This window comes from Coccinella septempunctata, chromosome 2, assembly GCF_907165205.1.
Source record: "Coccinella septempunctata chromosome 2, icCocSept1.1, whole genome shotgun sequence".
NCBI lineage: Eukaryota > Metazoa > Arthropoda > Insecta > Coleoptera > Coccinellidae > Coccinella > Coccinella septempunctata.
Window position 1 is genome coordinate 48,436,996 of NC_058190.1, and position 21,516 is coordinate 48,458,511.

General features: G+C 35.8%; 1 protein-coding gene across 1 annotated transcript; it reads right to left on the reverse strand.

The window, feature by feature from the left end:
- Positions 1 to 10,880: 10,880 nt before the first annotated feature.
- On the reverse strand, positions 10,881 to 19,936 carry LOC123308017 (glucose dehydrogenase [FAD, quinone]-like). Its single transcript, XM_044890536.1, has 2 exons — positions 19,579 to 19,936; positions 10,881 to 12,672 (listed from the first exon to the last, which is right to left on the reverse strand). The coding sequence occupies exons 1-2, from the start codon at positions 19,888 to 19,890 to the stop codon at positions 10,984 to 10,986; spliced, it is 2,001 nt and encodes a 666-aa protein (XP_044746471.1). The 5' UTR covers positions 19,891 to 19,936; the 3' UTR covers positions 10,881 to 10,983.
- Positions 19,937 to 21,516: the final 1,580 nt, after the last annotated feature.

The following is a 21,516-nucleotide window of genomic DNA, read 5'->3' on the forward strand; positions in this document are numbered from 1 at the left end:
CTCAACTCTCAAATGAAATAGGTGACTTGGGATGGTGTTTAGATCAGCAAAATTAGAATTTGTGATTATATAGTTGAAATTCGGTAAGGAAATTAAATGATAAACCCCTATTACTGCGAAAGTAAATATATTGCAACTAAAATGTAAATGAACTAAAACAAAACAAGGGCACTTTGATTTCTTTCATTCTGTGCTGCCGTTTGATTTGTGAACAACCTTGTTCCATGACATATCTAATATCCCAATATCCCACATATTCAGAAAAAAAATTACACATGCACAAAGTGAAACACATGTACAGGACACTAGAAAGTATAAGGGCCATAAAAAAACTCGCTTTTTTCCTGTCAATTCAAACGCTCTGGTCACGGCAAACTCAACAGGAATTAATTGTTAAACAAACTGAAAAGACGCTACACAATCTCATGAGTTTGTCCCTTCACTCATAAATGGTAAGAAACAAAGAAATCTGCAAGGGGTTAAATGTCCCAAGTTACAGGACTGTCCCAAGTCACCCGAATCTACCGGTTTGGCGAAGAAACATTCTTATTCTCGAAGACAAAACACATGTTCAAAGGAAATATGTAATGCATCAATCCTTTATCCAATAGGGACCATTTTGGGGCATAGCTTATACTTGAATTTTATTTTTTTCGACAAAAACTCCAAAGGTTTCAGGAATGAGCGTTTCAGCTATAAATTCGCATCATGCGAAAAGTTAAGTTTTAGTTTTGGTGAGAATTAAAACAAACAGTAGGCCAGTAGGCGCATGACCTTACTTTTTATGCAAAATAATGAATTTACATATCGAACATTCATTTCTGACATTCTTCATTGAATACCCTGTATATTTGAGAAATAGCTCTTATAGAGCTGGTTTCACTCTGCAATAGTTATAATAGAATCTCTCATGAAACTATTCAAATCGAATTGTATACGGATCTGAGATAAAAAAGCTATTGATGAGTAGGTCCATAAATAAAAATCAAGAATAATTACTGAAGAAAGCGTTGGTGAGACCTGCAAATGATTTTAAGTTGAAGTCTCATCTCATTGATATCGATGAGGATATATCTATGTACTTACTTGCCAGAATTCACCAAATCAATCTTTGAATTCATTCATTGTTGAATTCTGAACAAAAAAATAGACAACATAAATCCATAAATGTGAAATAAATGTATACGATGTATATTATACGATAGATTTGTACAAAAACGAGGGAGTTATGTGAATTGAAAACTGAATTTTACTGAGTGTGATGTGTTTAAATGTCATGAGTAGACTAGACTTTTCAGTCAAGGACATTTACCAGGACTTGATATTAAGATATAGAGTACGTACTTATGTATAACTACTGTGAATTATTTTTATTATGTAATTATTTGTGTGATAAGTCGTATGAGAATCTGAAATGTTATCATTGATCTTGTGATATACCTAATTTTTTATTTTGGATTATTTTTCCCCTGCATCTTGTAGAAACTGCAAATAATCAAATGATGGTTTATAGATATGTTTTGGTTGTTTTGTTATGCTAATTTTCAATTTAAACTGTCGTAAAATAATGTGTATAATAGAGCCGTTAAATTTTTAAGTCTATTTATCTGCTCCACCTCCTACACCTAATCATCTATGATTTTTGATGAAATGGAACTAATACTTAGGCTATATAGCAGCGAGATCAAAAACCAATACTCAAACAGGAATGTGAGAAAATTAGTTGAAATACCTAATGGAGACACATAGTCTGCGTTTTTTCTCCAAATAATAAGGAATAATAAGAGGAAGTGAGAAATATAAGTGTACAGAAAATGAAGTGTAAGTATGTATATACCGAATAGGTAGGTACAGAAGATTCGAAATTTTCTTAATTTGTTCATTAATTCTCGAAATATCCAACACAGAAAATTGGGTAGGTAGGTATGTATAGGTACCTACATATCCATCTATACTTAGGTAGAGAAATAAATATTTTGACTTAAATCATCTAGTAGAATGGGAGAGGAGTCAGTCTCAGTAATTTATCAATAATAAAATATGTTGAGTTTGGACAGAGATTTTTTATAGCTAATGAACATTTTATAGTGAGAAGATAGAGGGTTCTCCAAAGAGAGCTGTGGTGTTAGCGGAACCTGTTATAATAGGTGTCGCTAACGCCAGGAGAGTTATCATGAATCACAAAGAATCTATCGATCAAGCTTTCAACATTTGTAATAGCTTTTCACTAATTTCTATTCTTCTCCACATACGCAAGTAGAAATTTATTTTCTGCTTCGATAAATATACAGATGTCTTTCAAGAATTTTTTGGCGCCATCTATGGAAATTCTTCTACATTAGTACTAAAGAAATGCAGTTTTCTGCTGACGCTATACAGATAACTTTTCCAAACTTGAAATGCTTTTGCTAGGCCATTACTAGATGACACTACACGTAGGTTAAGAAGAAATTGTAGATTTTTCATGATATATCATAACGATTTGAGAATATTATTTTGATTTCGAAAATTTTCTGGGTATCTTATGCCTGAGAAAGTCTCTGAACAATGAAGGACAGGGTGGGGTTTATTTGATTACCTATTGCTGATATTTCTGACTTTCAGAGGTTCCGAGGAAAGCTCTGAAAAGTGAGTTTTTATAGTGATACCTACTTACTCCCTCCATTCTGTATTGGAAGAAAAGTTTAAACTTTCTGGCTCCGAAATATTCACACAGAATTAAAAAATTGTTCTTCTTTCGATGTAGCAGCATTAATTTCCTTTTAAACTTGAGAATCAATATCTTTTTCAAAGTTTCATGTGATAGGTATCGCTGAATAACTGAATGAATGAAAATATTCAAAATTTTTATGAAAGTTCTGTTCATTCGGAAAATCATAAGGAAATTGAAATTAGGAATATTACAGACCAGTACGTTTGTACTTTAACATGCTTTATAATATTTACTTCCATTTCTGATGTTGGAGTTTAATAAAACTCAATCAATATTCTCTTGTATTCAACAAAACTGGCATGGTGAATGCCTTTTAGAGCAATTACAACAACGGGGAGAGCCATTGTATTCAACAGAGTTAAAAATCCGTTCAGCATTGAATGAAAATGAGTTCCCCGCGCTATTTTATTGGGGATTTGAATCATTGCGCGTAACAGAATGTTATTGTAGCATAATTGTTTGTTACACTTTCGAATAACATCGAAAGTCAATAAAACCCAAGCAGCTAATTAAATTACTGCCGGTTTAGCGTAAAATGAAGGAGAGGAATATTTATGGTAGATACATATCGATCTATTGGTTTCTGTTTATGTATGTTCGACCAGTTATTTCATTACTAACAATTTTTTGTTTCATTAGGAATCGCCAGAATGTTATTTTTTTGTCCAAATATCTGTAAAATTTCGAATTTTTAGCCGATAATTGTGTCAAACTTTTTGGTTGGCCCACTGATAAACAATTAATGATCAACCTCTCGTAGAGAGTCCATGATTCAAGAAAATTGGCCTGACGAGCATTTCTCTATGATATGAAACTATCAACTAGCCCTATTAGGGATGGTCGCTATAACTATTTTCTTTCATAACACCTTCATGTGTTTCCTTAAATTCCTGATGTGCACTTCAGGATCACCCCGCTGTCAGGGTTCTCTGATAGGCTTAATTCTCTGCATGGACCAAGCTATTAAACTAAAAGTTTATGGTTTCGTCCAGCTTCGACAGGAATATAGATCAGACATAAAAAAAGTCGATATACTACAAGGCTAACGAATTAGATATTCCAGCCGGAAAGACAATTCCACGAGAAAGAGCCCAGTCGACAAGGCGATAAACGGCATCGGTATTTTTACGATCGCATCTACATATCGAAAAGCCACAATTCCTGCCGGTTCATGTGAATCACGACGCTTGGAACCTCTGTTTCCTTTAACGTTGGCAATCAGTTACCCTCTATCTATCTGCCTCCTATCTGGTAATGTAGCCAGATTCAATAAATAGAGGCTTATATACGGGTGTACGGTCTCTAACGTTCAACTTCACCTTGATTTGCATACTGCAGCACACTCAATACTGCAAAAACTATTCAGACATTGCTGTACGCCTTTCTCTCATTCCTAAATGATGGCAAATTGTGGGAGTGTGGGTCGTTTCGACGAAATATTTGAATGGGTGCTTTTGAAATATTCAAATATCACTATTTTTTCTTCTTTCTTCTTTGGTCCCGAACTCCACAAGTGCTCTTCTGTGAGGGCTGTGAGCGTTGCAACATATAGAAGCTACATATAGAAATGATTGCAGGTAGGTGCAGGATTTTCTAATCTTGGTTTTGTTGATAACATCCAAAATCTTGACTTATAAGTCGGGGTTCATAGAATAATTCCTTCTCCAAAAAAAAACAGAGCAATCTGATCACAGATATGGAAAAATTAGGAGACCCCTATTTTGATTTTTGCCAGGAGGTTCTCTCTTTCGAAGTTACAGCCCCCTTGTTTTCACCCCTAAAAATAGTTTTCTGGCAAACAGCAGTTTTATGATATGCGAAATATCATAGTGCTATCTACTTGTTTTGGCAATGGACTCCCTCAACACTTTTAACTAGGGGGTAAAGTCTTTGGAATCACTAAACATTAACCGAGTATTGGAATTCCCTGAAAATTGTGGAACCATTAGAGAGCCCATAAAATTGGAAATATTTTCTGTATTTTTGACAGAAATCTAACGCATTTCGAGATTCGTATGGAATGCTACCTAACCTACTAGTTAAGCATTTTTAAGATTTTCCTCAAAAATCTTGCGTCTGGGAAAAATGCACAGAAATTTTACAGTTTTAAATTTCTGCAACACGTTATAACTGATAACGTAAGATAATGAGAAATAATTCATTCTGAATTCATTAAATTACAGTTTTAACAAATTATTCTTCCTCTCGTCATATGGGGAGTCTGGGAGAGTTGAACCCCTTTTCACTCTGAAGCCACTTGAGTTGTATCTGTAAATCCTAGCAAATCATTTTTTTGCGTGAAGATATCATGCCCAAATAGGTAACGATAGATGATAGAAGAGTGACGGTGAGATCAACATTTTGAGTACAGCATTTCTTTTTTAGGAACCGAAAATTGGCTCATGTCTCCCTAACCCATGGGAGAGTTGAACGGGGGGCGAGAGAGACTTGACCATGAGTTTGTTTATCCGAAAAAACATTGAAAGAAAACGTTTTCCAATGACCATCGATTGTCTGTGTCAAGGTTTCCATCATCAGATGTATCAGCGTATGAAATACATATTTCCTATTTCAGGGTCACTCTCCCTTTTTTCTGAGATGTTCTTAACTTTTTTGAATCTTTGAATTTTTTTTTATTCATTTTTATCACTAAATTTTCTTTTTTTGAAGCAAACTATTATATCTAAGCTCAGTGAGGGAAACTTGGACCATTGATTTATGTCTCCCGACCGTAGCATGTGTCAAGTCTCCCGCACTCCCTTTTAGTCTCTTCAAGATATGTTTTCTTAAAACATTTACAACTATTATTGAAAATCTCATCGTTTGTAAAACAATATTAATAACTGAAAGCAATAAAACTAAATAACACCACGCACCTATTAAACTTTTCAAACAGTGTAACAAACAAAAATTATTCAATTTCTTACTTCCTAACAACAAAATCACGTTCAACCCTCTCACTCCCAAACTGTTCTCATGGCGGCCAAAATGTAGCCGCCACTGGTTGTGCCTTGTAACGAGTATGTCGCAAGCTATTTACGATACCGGTAGCGCGAATTTGAATTGAAATATTTGAGGTGGTTCAAGCCTCCTACCCGAGCAAGTCTCCCGGACGCCCCCTACTCACTGATATTTGAACAGAACATGGGAATCGTCAAATCAACCTCGAATTCTCAGCAAAAAACCCGATCGAAGAAATAATTAGTACATATGGGTTGCTTGGAATGGGATATGTTGGTGTTTGGAACGTGTACACTGTTGTTCGATCCCAAAAAAATTACGGAATACGTGGCGGTTCATGCTGACCCAAAAACTGCCCCAATTTCACCCCCATCCCGATCTGTATCCATCTGACCGACTCCGTGCAGCAATCGCATGATGAATGATTCATCAAAATCGTTTCTTTTCAGTTTTTATCCGAATCCACATCAATCAACAAAAATGGCTCGCGATCAATCTGAATTAATATTACGCCGATACTCAATATTTGCATATCGTACTGTACTATTGATTTTGCGAGATGAGGCAAGGCGTGCTTCGAACGGGAAATTTTAATTGGACGAATGAACGAAGTTGAGAGACGTCGGCCGTTAAACTAAATGAGAATAATTCTTCATGTTTAGATGGAATATAAACAATACGACTATAATTTTATGGAGGCGTTAATTATTTCGAATGGAAAGCTGGGCGGCCATTTTCGATGTGCAAGTGGAAGAACATCCGCAATTATGCTCGTTGAAATAGTCCCATTAATGGGATGGATTAAACTGAACATCAACAAGAGAAGTGCATCGCTTTTATTTTTCTGTACAACGGAATGTCCAATAACAGAGGTTAGCAAGGATTACATTCCATCAAATAAATGATTTATACTCTTGGATGAAATCAAAGGAGCAACAAGGATCATGTCATGTTCTCGAAGAGCAACTCTTCTTGTTATAAATCTCGAAATTTCATCGAGCTCGTTGTAACCGTCAAATACCTTCGCCATATCTGGATAAACAATCAGTAGAAAATCAGGGAAAAAGTTTGAAGTCTATATTGAAAAATTCTTAGCCTACTATAGAACCAAACAAAATTTCAATGTCAAAATATTATTCTAGTAATTCAAACCCTAAATCAAGAATTTCTTGCATGGAATCATGAGGTTTGTGTGCAAAAAAAACGTCTTTGGATAGCTTTCCGGGTCTTTTATCTTCAATTTTTTCCCGTAAAGTGATCAATAATGTCGAATAGTAATCTCCGGTTATTGTTCTACCCTTATCCAAAAAATCAATCATGATTACTCCACGGCAATCCCAAAAAACTGAAGCATGAACTTTTCCAGCAGATTTTTGGACACGAAACTTCTTAGGTCTTGGATAACCAGAGTGTCGCCATTCCATCGATTGTAGCTTTGTTTCTGGATCGTAGAAATGTACCCAAGTCTCATCCAATTCGGTTAAAGAAGTCTACATCGTTTTCAAATCGAGCACAGATCGAACGCGATGCTTCTACCCTTGCACGCTTTTGGTCAACATTTGGGGATCCATTTTGCAGCAATTTTTCTCAAGTCCAAATTGACGTGAACTTTATGATGAACGCGTTCGTATGAAATATTCAGTGCTTCAGATATCCGTTTTAGCCCAATTCGACGGTCTGATAAAATCATGTCATGAACTGCATCGATATTTTCGGGTACTGACACAGAAACTGGCCTTCCCTATCGGTCATCATCTTCAATGGAAAATTTACCTCAAACTTCACTCTGACACTTCTAATGAGTTATTGTTCGTTGCTAATTGTAACGAAATATTTTTTTATGCATGGAACTGGTCTAGGCTAACTAGATATCAATACATCCTCGTAATTGATCGTGATTTCGTATTCCTACATTGAAAATTCATAATGCATGCTTAAATTTCACACCCAGTATATACTGCTGATGAATGTGGTGTCTACCTACGAAACATATCCCTTCAGTTGCCAAAACTTTGGGGTTAAATTCCGACCCCCCTTGCAAATACGTTGTCTTCAAACTCTGTTGACTCTACAAAACTATTATTTACCCAATTTCCAACAGAGGTAATTTTCGGATAAACATACAAATATGAAACCCATTACTGAGGTGTCCAATCACTAACGTCTTATTGAAATTCACATGCAATATACACATATATTCACACAGCCTTAATCGTTCTTTTAACATTCCTCCGGTGCTAATCAACCTCCGTCCATTTTTGTTCCCCCTCATTTCATAACCATTTAATTTTCTCGCAGCATTTGAATATTTCTCGGTTTAGCACTGGTTTCTGCACAGATAATTGTCTTTTCAGCTTTGGTCATTTGCATAACGTGCCAATTAGTTGGAATACAATGATTTTACAAGAATTAACTGGAATTTATTTCACTGGATCACCTGAGTTGTGGCTATGGTATGTGGTGGTTTGGTTACCGGGGAGATTTTTCAGTGGGGACAAATGCGTCAAATAAAAATTTTGATTGGTTACTTACCTAACCCTTAGACATATGTAGATATACCAAAAATTGTCGTTAATGAGCTTTCTATCAATCCACCCCTGACAACTCCAGTTGCATCTTGATCTCTTTCACAATTCCAATTTCACACCCATAATAATCAACCAACTTTTCCCTCGCAGAAGAAGTCCCGGTGGATTATTATTTCCCGTTGAATTTTCTGAAAGTTCACTACGAAGATCCAATCCGGTATTTCGTTCTAAGTGATTTGAATATATGCAAATACCACTCATCAATTCACCCCTACCGCGGTTTCATTGTGATGATAAACGAACTCTTCAAGCTCTGCTTGTTATAAACTGATGTAATAAATTTGAATTGATAATTTAAACTCTTTACAAGTTTATCGTTTTAATACATCTAACCGAGGAGCTTTTTTATGGGGGAATTGCCAGGAAGGTTCCTGAATTTTAGGAGGTGTGCAGAAGGATATTGAAAATATGAAAAAATACACTGCTCAATAATTTAAGTGAATAATTTGCGTACACTTAAACAGATGTATAAGTAAGGTGTCCACGTACGTCCTGTCTGAAATGGCAACATTGTTCTAGAGCGACAACATAGTAGAAAAAATAACAAAATAAAGATTCTACCTGGACCTGGTGTAGTCTGTAGGCTCAAAAAAGGTTCTTTTTGTTAGAAAAACATTTAAATCAAGGTGGGGCTTTCTCTAGTGCTCCTCTATTCAGCATAGTGTGTGTGTAGGTTTTATTTTTGGATATGTAAGACTGAAATCGGTGGTAAAATTGAACGAATTTGAGATGAAGAAAATTGATTTCATAAATGAATAATTCATAATCAATTCATTTTATATTCATTAGAGAAAACAAACAAATATGATACATTTTTATCAATAGTACACAACAAATAGTAACATTTTATATCCTTCGAAATTACCAAATCCTTCAACAGATTGTGTTCATCATCTTGGCTCTTGCAATTTTCTTTCCAAAGTTGTTGCGACAAACAGTTAGAGGCCAGTTTGAGCATGGCCTACAGGAGGCTACTAACCATTCCCAACAGCTTCCTTCACATATGACTCCTTTCACGTCACCATCGGCATCCATACATTCGTAATTGTATTTGGGACAATCACCCAAATTGGCAGCCACATAACATAAACCAAATAAGAAGATGATCAGGGTAGCTTTCATATTGCACTCAAAAATTTGGGTATCTCAAAGATCGAGAACGAAAGTGAACTGTAATGAACAACGTTTAGCAAGGATAATTAGAACTTTGAAAATTCCTGATTTTGGATACGAGAATATATAGCTTGATTTGAGTTTTATCGATCCAATATCATACAATCAACAGAGCTTAAAAAATTATCGTAATCATAATATTCATAATCATTTTACCTACTGATATTTCTTGAGTGCTTGTTATGCTTTTTTCCACGATCTTATCAATGTATCGAGAGTGTTTCCAAAATAGAAACTGAAGAGCACTAAAATTTCAATTGTATTTTTTGAGAATACAATGGTATCCTCAAAAAAATGCTAACAATGATCAGCATTTCCATTTAAATATTCTATAAATACATCAATTACCAATCGAATATTCAACTCAACCACTACTTAATCTTGCAATCTAATTGCAAATTTAATTATTACTAATTTAAATTGAAGGGAATGTAACTGAATGTCATAGATAATAACCTTCTACATTCTAGGATACTTTCCAAACTTACAGATTTGTCCAATCAACAATCGCATTAATATTTCATATAGGTCAACATTGTCGTTTTTTGAGAAAACAAATCAGGCACAATTAGTTATTCGTATTTACATCTGTTCAGCATTAATTCTCAGTATGTAAAATTAATACGTAATCTATCGCAATACCTATATAAGGAGTTTCGTGTACCTATCAAGAAAATATTAAAAAATTCTTACTTCGGGTCTTTCTTATAAAGAATGCGAAATTTGATAACCATACCTAACGTGCTTTTTACTTTATTTTTTCTTTGGTCTGTCAAGACTAATTAAACTATGAACTCAATGTCTTATCATTGACTTATTTCAGATTATAGATTCAATAGCAATTATGGTAATGTAAAATGATTATGATAATTAATTAGTATTGATCACATCAAGTTAATATGTCATGAAAAAGCAAGAATGTTGTTTGTCTAATTTTTTTTATTCACATATGCACATATTCACATGTATATTTTATGACTAATTACAAATTCTATATCCGAGATATAAAAGGGTTTTGACTAGGTCGTAAGATGTTGAATTCCGAACATATGTTCGGAATTCAACATTCTGTATACAGAGGGACCCAGGTGTGTACTTGGTCCACAACTTCATTTATATCCCTTTCCCTATATATCATTATTTTGGCAAAACGTTAACAAGTCTGAGCCACATTCAATTCAAGTTCTTATTGAACCTATTTATATTTGTGTGAACTTCGAGAGGATAATTGTATTTTGAAAGCATGACTGAATTGCATGTTTTAAACGTTTTAACCAATATCTATTTGCTTGAAATAAACATTCATAAACTGTCAACACTAGATTATTTACCTGATACTGAAGTTTATTATAAACCTAAAACGAAAAGTGCTCTCTTTACAGAAAAGCAATTTTCATTTCTTAAATAACTTGGAACATTTTTGTTGTGTAAAATTACCACATATAAGAGGTTTCATCAAACTGTATTCTGAGATAATAGTTATGAAACTCTTCAGGAACTTTCGGAGCACAGTTCTACGATAGTAGTTCTCGTTCATTCAGAAGTTCCTCATTTCCGCCTGAAATTGATGTCAAAATGTATGTCACTAAAGAATTGATTCAAATCTTCTGATTTCTTCTGGTTCCCTACATTATTTATATGCGAAGTTTGTATCCACGTTTGTTTAATCATGTCGCTTCCCTTCTCAGCTATCATTATGGTTGGAGCATTGGTATTTCCTCTAACTATAAGAGGCATTATGGATGCATCTATCACCCTTAAATTTTTGATGCCATATACTCGAAGCTCAGGATCTACCACAGCAGTGTCATCATTTTTTGGCCCCATCTTGCAAGTACCCACCTGATGGTAAATGGTGTTGGTGTATAGAGTGATAATGCATTCCCAGTATTCGTCTGTACCGAACTGATACTTCTCGCAACCAGGGAGAGGATTTGACACCAGTCTAGCTCCTACTTTAGTGAAAGCATGTGTCCGTAATAAATTCAAACCTTGGTTGATTCCTTCAACGATCCTCTGAAGGACTATTCTTGCATAGAACGTGTTTGGGTAGAATAAGGGAGCACCGTGGATAGGATCCGATTGATTAAGCTTTATATAACCTCGACTTTCTGGGTTTAGTAAAATTGGTCTGAGAATCAAGCCGTCGTAGTACGCTAAAGGTAGTACGTTAGTTTCATAAGCTAAAATGGGATCTTTTATGAAATTTTCCACGTTGACTACGTCCAAAGTCAGTTGGATATCAGGTCTGTCATGAGACTGCTCGTATTTGGTTTGGATGAAAGCGTTCAGTTGGACTGTTCCAGTTGCAGATAAGGGACCATCGTGCTGTTTTCGGAACCTGTAAACATCCTCTTCCCTTTCCTCGTCCGTTACTGTCGTAGCTGTCTTGTTGGTCAAAGCGAAAATAACCCCATCAGGGGTTGGATGATCTTGAAGATTCTGCCCCACACTAAGATCTTTCAACACTTCAATACCCATCTCTTCCAGATGCTCAGCTGGTCCTATACCGCTCAGCATAAGTATCTTCGGCGAATTTAGGGTTCCCGCTGACACAATAACCTCTTTCTTCGCGATTACACGCACTATTTGATTGTTCTTGAGGTACTCGGCACCATAAGCCACTTTGGTTTTTGGATCGATCAAAACTCTGATAACGTGTGCCTTGGTTTCTATCCTCAAGTTATTTCTCTTCCTTCGTATTGGTCTTATGAATGCGACGTTGGTACTTTGTCGTTCACCGTGTTTAACCGTGTGCTGAAGTAACATAACACCGATTTGCCGATCACTGTTTTGGTCTAGCACCTCCAGACCAAGTTCTTTGTAAGCTTCGAATCCGATTTTAACGTTTTCGTCTTGATACGGAAATCTTTCTATCGTGAGGTATCCACCGGTACCGTGATAGTACTTGTCGTTAGCTTCTGCATCGTGGTTGTTCTCCGATTTCTTGAAATATGGTAGTACTTCTTCGTATGACCAACCGTGGTTTCCAAGGGATGCCCATTCATCGTAATCACTCGGATTTCCTCGTATGTATATCATGTAATTTATGGCCGAAGAACCACCCATGACCTTTCCTCTAGGCCAGGCACATTGACGGTTTCTGCGAGCTAAACAGCTGTGGGTTTGAGGTTGAGTCATGTAGCCCCAATCGATGCTGGATCGCTGAAGCATCGGTGCAAAAGCAGGCACAGACGTGACATCCGGTTCTTCGTCTCCTGCCTCCAGAAGTAGAACCTGTAAGAGACATTGGGTTTGAGAAATTTTTAGAGACATTTGGTCACTATCAGTGGACGTGAATATAAGTGATTTGGTTCTTCCATCTGAAATACAGAGATAACATGAAATAATCCTGTTTGTTAGAGTAGTTTTGTCATTCTGACAATTATAATTTTAAAACATTTCCATTTAACCAGATAACTGAAGACATTTTCATCAATTATTTTGGTCATTTGAACACCGTGGAATTCTCTCTCTTTCTTTCATGTTAGAACATCGTCCTTTGAATGGCATTGACCCATTCATTGAACCAAATGTATTGAAATTGCGAACGAGGAAGTGGGGAAGGTACTGCATTTTAATATGAAAGTCTTTGATCATTTCGGGATATCTTAAACAATGCGTTTTCAAGTTTCTCGATAGCCGTAGAAGGGAGAATTAATTTCAATGTAGGCACCTTTCTAGACTTCCTGAGGATTCAGAAAGTTGTTTATTCACTCCGCCAAATCCGACTTCGAATTCAGTCCTTATTGAAGACGTCTTTAATTCAATTTATCAATGTCGCAATTGACTTGTGTTATTCATTTAATGAGCCCTATTCACGACTCTGTATGCAGAGAAAGTTGATCCCTTTATTGAATTTGCTAAAGCCTGATGTCCCCATCCGGATCTTTGATTGGGAGAAATATGGAAAAAGCATGTTCTCCATCGAGGGGCTTCACTTGTTGCGATAAAACACGCCATGACTGTTTCGGAAATTAGAATTTTCCCTCAGTAAAGAATCTCACCTATTGCGAAATATTTTTGGAATTTCTTGTGAATCTCTATCTTAGCTTGGATTTATGAGTACCATATGTCTACTCACTAATTCAAATATCTTCACAGCTGAAGCAAAGAGTGAGTAAGTTGTTACTCTTTGGCTGAAGCTTATGGATGACTGGGGCAGATATATACAATAATCTTTCAGAAATTGATACTATTTCAAGAAAGGGGGTAACATTTTTAGTTTACGACTGTCAGCTTGCCTGAAAGAACCTCATGTGATGATGATGTATCGCATAAAATGCAATTCAGTTACGAAAAATTGCAAATCATTTTAATTTCCCTTATTTTTGGCAAGCTTAGTGGCCTTTTCCTACTGAATCAACACTTTTGTGAATTTGTAGAAAGGAGTTGTCTGAAGATAACTGTAGATTCTGTGAGTAAATTGATATTATCAATGAAAATGTATCAGGATATACCAAAAATCGAACTTGATCGGTTTTTTGGGGTTGATAGAAAAATTGTGGCCTCTTGAAGAGTTAATTAAAATGATATTATAAAGGGGAATCATTTATATTCTTCTGGGAAAAGTTCAGAGTCACATATATGACCTCAAACTGTCAAGTACTGTTTTCCTGAAATTTTTATTGTCGATATATTGAATGAACACTATTACTCTGTGTCAGAAAAAACCTCTAGAGCGAAATTTTTTTCAGTTTCGATTCAAGAGAATGTCAAGAACCCTAAATGTGGATTTTCCCCAGGTTGTTGCATAAATGGTCCAGATGATCGGTTCATTAGTCATTCAGGCGTCCTCATAATTTTGGCAGGTAGGTATTCAACCTCAATCCATCCATGAAGGAATTCTGATTTAGCGGAATTAGCTGTGTACCCAGCGTTTCAAATCAGATTGATAGGCGGATTATGCATGAAATACGCATCTGAAAAGACGCCAATTCGTTATCGTTTAAAGAGTTATGTAAGAACCAAAGTGCGACGGTTATAAGCTTGTCGAAACGGTAATAAGGAAGTTCAGGAGATACTTTCTCAAAAAGAGGCAGCCCGTCAATAGGGAGAGTTTCACAACGCCTATTTCCTATTGTTTATTGACGATTTCGAGAGGTATTTTGGTTTTTATACTGGATTTGTTCCGAATACGAACTATTTCCTCCACACACATTCTAAGTTACGCGTATTTGTAATAATTGTGGTATACAAAAGATTCTTGAAGAATTTGATGACTAATTCTTGATTTTTCTGATGGGATAAAGCTGTTAATCCTTGTTGGGAAGCATCAGATAGATCAGGAAGTACGGACACAGGAGGATATGAGTTTTGGAAACAAAAGTGATGGACTGTTTTGCATTTTCCCTATCTAAATATAGGTACTGAAACATGGGATGCCTTCAGACGAAGTAACAGAAAACGATTTTTTCAAGACACCAATCCACCTAAGAATATTACAGTGTATCCAATAATTTTCTTAAAATACAATACTAATTTTAATTACTCTTTTCTGAATAAATGAAGAAAAAATGTCCCCGATTCACTGATTTCATTCCAAGCTTGAAACTCGCACTACGAGGATATATTGAAAAATTCTTAGCCTACTATAGAATCAAACAAAATTTCAGTGTCAAAATATTTTATTACTCAACATATTCTCCTCTTAATTGGATACATTTATTACATCGAACCTGCAACGTCTCTAGACTTTTCAAAAAAAAAATTTTCTCCTTGCTCTGCAAACCAGACCTCCCCAGTTTTTATTACCTCCTCGTTGAAAGAGAATTAACGACCTTTTAAAGTTTTTTTCAGTTGAGGAAAAATATGATAGTAGGATGGAGCCAAATCTGTTAAATCTGGGTGTTCTAGTAATTCAAACCCTAAATCACGAATTTTTTGCATGGCAATATGAGATTTGTGTGCAGGGGCGTTATCCTGCAAAAACGAAACACTTTTGGATAGCTTTCCGCGTCTTTTATCTTTAATTTTTCCCGTAGAGTGGTCAGTAATGCCGAATAGTAATCTACGGTTATTGTTCTACCCTTATCCAAAAAAGCAATTATGATTACTCCATGGCAATCCCAAAAAATAGCAAGAACTTTTTCAGCAGATTTTTGGACACGAAACTTCTTAGTTCTTGGAGAACCAGAGTGTCGCCATTCCATCGATTGTTGCTTTGTTTCTGGATCGTAGAAATGTAACCAAGTCCCATCCATAGCATCGAGTATTAGCATTGAGTGGGTTTAATACTCAATGACCATAGTAACAATTCGGTTTAAGAAGTCTACATCGTTTTCAAATCGGGCACAGATCGAACGCGATGCTTCTACCCTTGCACGCTTTTGGTCAACATTCAAACATTTGGGGATCTAATTTGCAGCAATTTTTCTCATGTCCAAATTGACGTGAACTATATGATGAACGCGTTCGTATGAAATATTCAGTGATTCAGATATCCGTTTTAGCCCAATTTGATGGTCTGATAAAATCATGTCATGAGGTGCATCGATATTTTCGGGGACTGACACAGAAACTGGCCTTCCCGATCGGTCATCATCTTCAATGGAAAATTTAGCACTTTTGAAGCTTGCAGTCCAATTTTTCACGGTCGCATACGAAGGACATTGATCACCAAGGGTATTAAGCATATCTTCGTAAATCTGCTTACTTCTTAACAGTCTTAACCCTATTAAATACAGGTACTTCATGATGGCTCGATACTTCGATTTTTACAATCATGGTGGACATCTACTTTCTTTTAATTTATTGCGTAACTTTGGTTTAATTTTTTGACCTCAAACTTGACACTGACACTTCTTATGAGTTATTTTTCGTTGCTATGGTAACGCAATATTTTTTATGCATTACTGTTTTAGGCTAACTAGATATCAATAAATCCTCGTATATGCAAATGTAAAGGTCCATTTTTATCGATCATAACACTCATAGCAATCACAAATCAGAAGAATAAGACGTCGTAGGACTCCTACAGTAGCTTTATTGTCGATTTATTACAATATCCTTCTGACGGAACCATCGGCCAATTTTCCAATTCTCCTCGAGAGAAAGAAAACTGTCCCTTTCGTAAGATACCTAACATAGGCCTTTTATCTCTCTACATTTGGCCGTCTCATCCGCTGTATATGCCCATAAATGAAAAATCGTCGAAACCTGATGAGTCCAATAAATTGCTATTCCCAATATCGTCCCGTACAAGGCCCCATATATCCGTCCGTTGTACGGACGGCCCAGAGAGAAATTGCATTTTAAATGTTATCAATTTACGTTTGATAAATTGCAGACTACACTGGGATGGAAGTCACGTTTTGAATGAAGAAACAATGCGGGCAAAATCTTCCCTAATCCGTTCGTTATCAGTTTCTCTTTTTCATACGGCAAACAATTCTTTGCATTTTGGTTTCAGTCAGCAGACTGGAAGGTTTTAAGGGATCAGCGTCACACTGCGAGAACTCGGTGGATGGCATTTATCGTTTGTGAATTCTGGTGCTTTTTTTGTGCCGAACTAGGACGAATTCTCGGATATTCCGGGGGAAAAAAGTGTCTGACTTCATCTTCTTCCATTCGAAAAGGCGAAGGTGGGGATATTGCTGTTTATTCAATTTGCAGAACTGCAGAACTGTTTTCGTATTTAGCGTGAAGCAGAACTTTCGCTTCCAATGTTTCCGAGGACCCTGTTTTCTGATTGATTAGGAATGATCTTTGAAAATTAATGAAAGGAAAATCTACCAGCAAATGTTGAACCATAAGAATTTTCCTACTAAACCCATGCAGGGGCCATTAAGTATACAAACTAGGTTAACCCCAGATAAGAATATAAAAAAATGATTCAAAATAAAGCATGAGCAGCAAATTCATAATATCAACGTGTCAACTTCAGAGGGTTGTTGAATTTTTCTCAGTTATTCATTCACACCCTGTATAATCCATTGACTCTCAATTTTCTTAAGCAAAATAATGATAACAATTACTGTGTATTTTCCAATTGATTTTCTCCATTCAATATTTGAGAAAATCCATTCGAAAGAACTTGGAAAAAGCACTTTCAAGAACCACGAAAGTCATTGAAAAATTCAGGGGATTTTCTAAAACATTGAATTCCCAACTAGAATATTATCGATACTCGATAATATACAAGGTGAGTCTTTGACTCGTACAAATATTTTAACAGTAGATTCTTGAGGTCAAGAGAAACAAAATTTCCTATACCATTTTTTCCGATTCTGCCCTGATAAAATTAAATAGCGATTTTAAGTTTTCATAATGAGCTATGCCACCCCTGAAAAAACAAAATTCCCCCCAGAATAATAAGCTGAATCTATGACACTACACATCTGTGGATCTTTTAAACAGAGTTGGATTCAACCCAATTTTCCGAATATCAGAGATATTTTTAATTTTTGAATATCAGATTACTCGAAAACAGCGCATTATATGAGAAAATGAGAAAAATACTTTTATTTTACAAAACGTTCAAATACTTATTAGATAGCGTCCAATTTAGTTTCAAGAGTTGGGTTCTTTGAATTTTTGGGATTTTCATGGTACTTAAGGGACATAATGAGAAAACTAGAAGACGTGAGTGATATCTTCGTGTTCAAAAATTAATTTCATTCGATAAAACCGTTTGTGAGATAGAACAAAAATTACATTACATTTTTTATGGTTTTTCAGCAGTCTACATGTTTTAAACCGAGCCAATTCGGAAAATATGGTAAGAGAAAAATGTGTTTCTTTTGACCTCAAGAATCAACTGTTGAAATATTTGTACGAGTCAAAGACTCACCCTGTATAATATAGTATGATAATCATTTTTATGTGGAGGGGAGCAAAAATCCATTGAAAATGTATTATTCATAATATATTGAATGAAATTCATTTGATATGAAAAAAAATTATTTTCACCAAAAAGGAAATTCGATCAACCAACCTAAGCAACAAATACGCAATCAGTTTTTAGCAGATACAAACATAAAACTAACTAAACCAATTAAATTATCATAGGCTGAAACCATACCACTCCAAATTATTCTGAAACGAAAATAATAACTGAATCTGTAACAATAATTTCAATAACCTATTTCATCCTGGATTTTTATTCAGCACATTTTTGTGCATGCATGGAACACGATGACCCTCACATAATTCAGGTGAAATTGCACTGGCGATTATCAAAATCAGCCAGAACAAATCCGGACCAATTAACTCTGTCGTTACTGCAATGATTCCAATAATTGGGAAAACAATTACCTGCAGGTAATTGCGGTGAGTATGGACCATTGAATATGAGGAAATAAATGTGGAGATGGAATATGCATATTACTGGAGCAGGTGTGAGAAATGCGAAAGAGGAAAAAAATGCTATTCATCAAATGTTCGATTACTTCGATGCTCGATCGATCGATCGTCATGATGATGTGAGTTTTGCTGAAAATCCGCTCTCACAGTCTCAATTCATTAATTACTATCATTCTACTGCATAAATCTTTGCTTCCAAATGGCCTATCCAAACAGGAACGAGCTGAAGCCAAATTTTCATCGAAATTTTTACAACTGCTTTGAAATTTTTCCAAGTCCGTTCGACGTTTCTTGGATTGTCCGAAAAACTACAGTACACAGACTTGAAAACTCTTCGGGAACTCAGTAAAAAATCATGCAATTATCTCAAACGATTTTCCAGATATGATCTCCAGCTAAAACCATCATAACCATGAAATTTGCCGGAAAAACTAACCTATGTCAATGAAGCACACAGAGAAATAGTGACTAGTGTGGTATTCCGAAATAAGAATTTTATGTAGATTCAGTACATGATAAAAACATTGGTATCCTTTGAAAATGCAGAGAGGCATCATGTTTCAGCATTATAAACTCAAAAATAATTCACCCTGTATAAAGATTTGAAACAAAAGCAAGGATTATTGTAATTACAGGTGAAATCAGATGAAGTAGAGATCCTCCAGAACTACTATCTTTCTAGCCAAAAATATCTCTGTTCTATGCTCAAGAAGACGCATATTCTGAATGATTTCGACACCCAACGTTCTTCACGTTCTTCACAAAGCCCTTCTGATGAAGTCAAGTACGAAAAGTCGTAACGTAACCAAATAGACCGGTAATCTCAATTTTTGAACCTACCTTCCAATGAGAAACCTCCGATAATCTATTGGCTACAACGCACCCTGCACTACCAGCCCCTATCACTATGAAATCATAAATTTCCTCCTGCTTAGGAGCACCACTGGTCCTCTTCTCGTTAAAAAAATTACCGTACGCGTTGTCGAAGACGAACTCGGTAAAATCCCGATCGAAAGCATTTCCATTGGCATCCCTAGAACGACCGAACAAACTTGCCACCAACTGCAAGAAGAGGAAAGTCGAAGATTGGCACGTAGTCAGAGTGTTGTGCACCTGACATGCCTCCGAAAGATCTGGTGGTACCCACGACATATCTTACCGAAAGCTGGCACAGAACTGAATGACACGAAATCGCCTACCTTGCATAAAGACAACACAAATTTACTGTCGTTCTTGAAATTTTGTTGTTCGTTTGAACCACTGGATTTAGCTGCGAGGGAAAATTGCGTGGAAAAGTGAAAGGAGGAATAAATTGAATGTGCTCTAATCAACATCACAATATTTTCCACAAGTCATTCACAATTCTTCCTCTTACAATATCCCACAGGGCACGAGTTGAAGAATGTATTCGATTGATTGAGAAACTGGCAAGGTTGAAAGTTTGACCATCAATAACTTTCCATAAAGAAAAAATTCTTCCGAATTTCAGAACGTTTTTTGTAAAATTTTGTTCATCAAATTTCCAGCCTGACGCATAATACCGAAAGTGCATTCAATCTTTCAAACCGAAATAAGATCAAAATGGTTAACATCATTCTTGATGTCCACAAAATGAAATCTAGAATAAGCCCTTGAGTAAAACAATACCAACTTTTCATTGTGAATACTAGATTAGTTTGAATATGTCTGAATTCAAGTGAATTCTCTACCAAGACCAGAGTTAATCAATAATGTTGAAAATGTGATGAAAGAAAATCCACGTTCTCAGGCTCATGTCATACTATTTGGAGATGAGAAGATATCAATTTGGTTCCATATAGATCGAAGTGTTATCAGAAAATTGTATATGTTGATTACACTCATGTTCTCAATTAATTCTTTTATATGAAGCCTGATTTCATACTCTCAAAATAGGAGGATGTGGATCAGTCGTAAATCAATAAATTTTTTCATTAAGATACCACCTCAATCACAGAAAATTGAAGTTTGGTGTGCTAGCATCATTTTATTTTTTTCACTGAGTTTTTGAGCCCTAACACGAAATTATCAAGAGGCTTCGCACGGCTACTTCATTCTCCAACAACCTTAAATGAAATAATTAATGGCATATTCTCATTGTTCATCGACACAATACGATACCCCATTTGTAAAGGATTCCCGCATAGATGACCATATACTTATAGTTGCGGAATTAAATTCCTAATGAGATTATTGCCAGCCTTAATGGCATTAGACAGCATTGGGCTCTCCATCCGAGTTCTAAATTAATTCTGGACACAATATGCAAAGCAGTTTTGGGTTTGCCTCCACGACTGACGGCTTATCGTGAATTTTGTTCAGGAGGGAAGAATGGGAGTTTATTTTGAAAAGGGGTCTAGCCGACGGAGATTTGGTTGAAAAGTTATCGAATATATTGACTAGGATCGCTGTGAAAAATGCTCCATATATGATAAGACACACGATGAACGACTATCGTTTATTTATAAGAATATAATTCAGTCGTGGGCAGTTTTACTCAACAAAATAGAATGTATTGAATATCCAGTAATCCCAGAGAACTCCACTAATGGCCCTCTAATTCTGAAAATAGTTATTCAGAGGTATACGAGGATGCATTGATATCTAGTTAGCCTAGACCAGTTTCATGCATACAAAAAATATTGCGTTACCATAGCAACGAACAATATCTCATTAGAAGTATCTGTGAGAAGTTTGAGGTCAAAAAAATAAACCAGAGTTACGCAATAAATTAAAAGAAAGAAGATGTCCACCGAAATT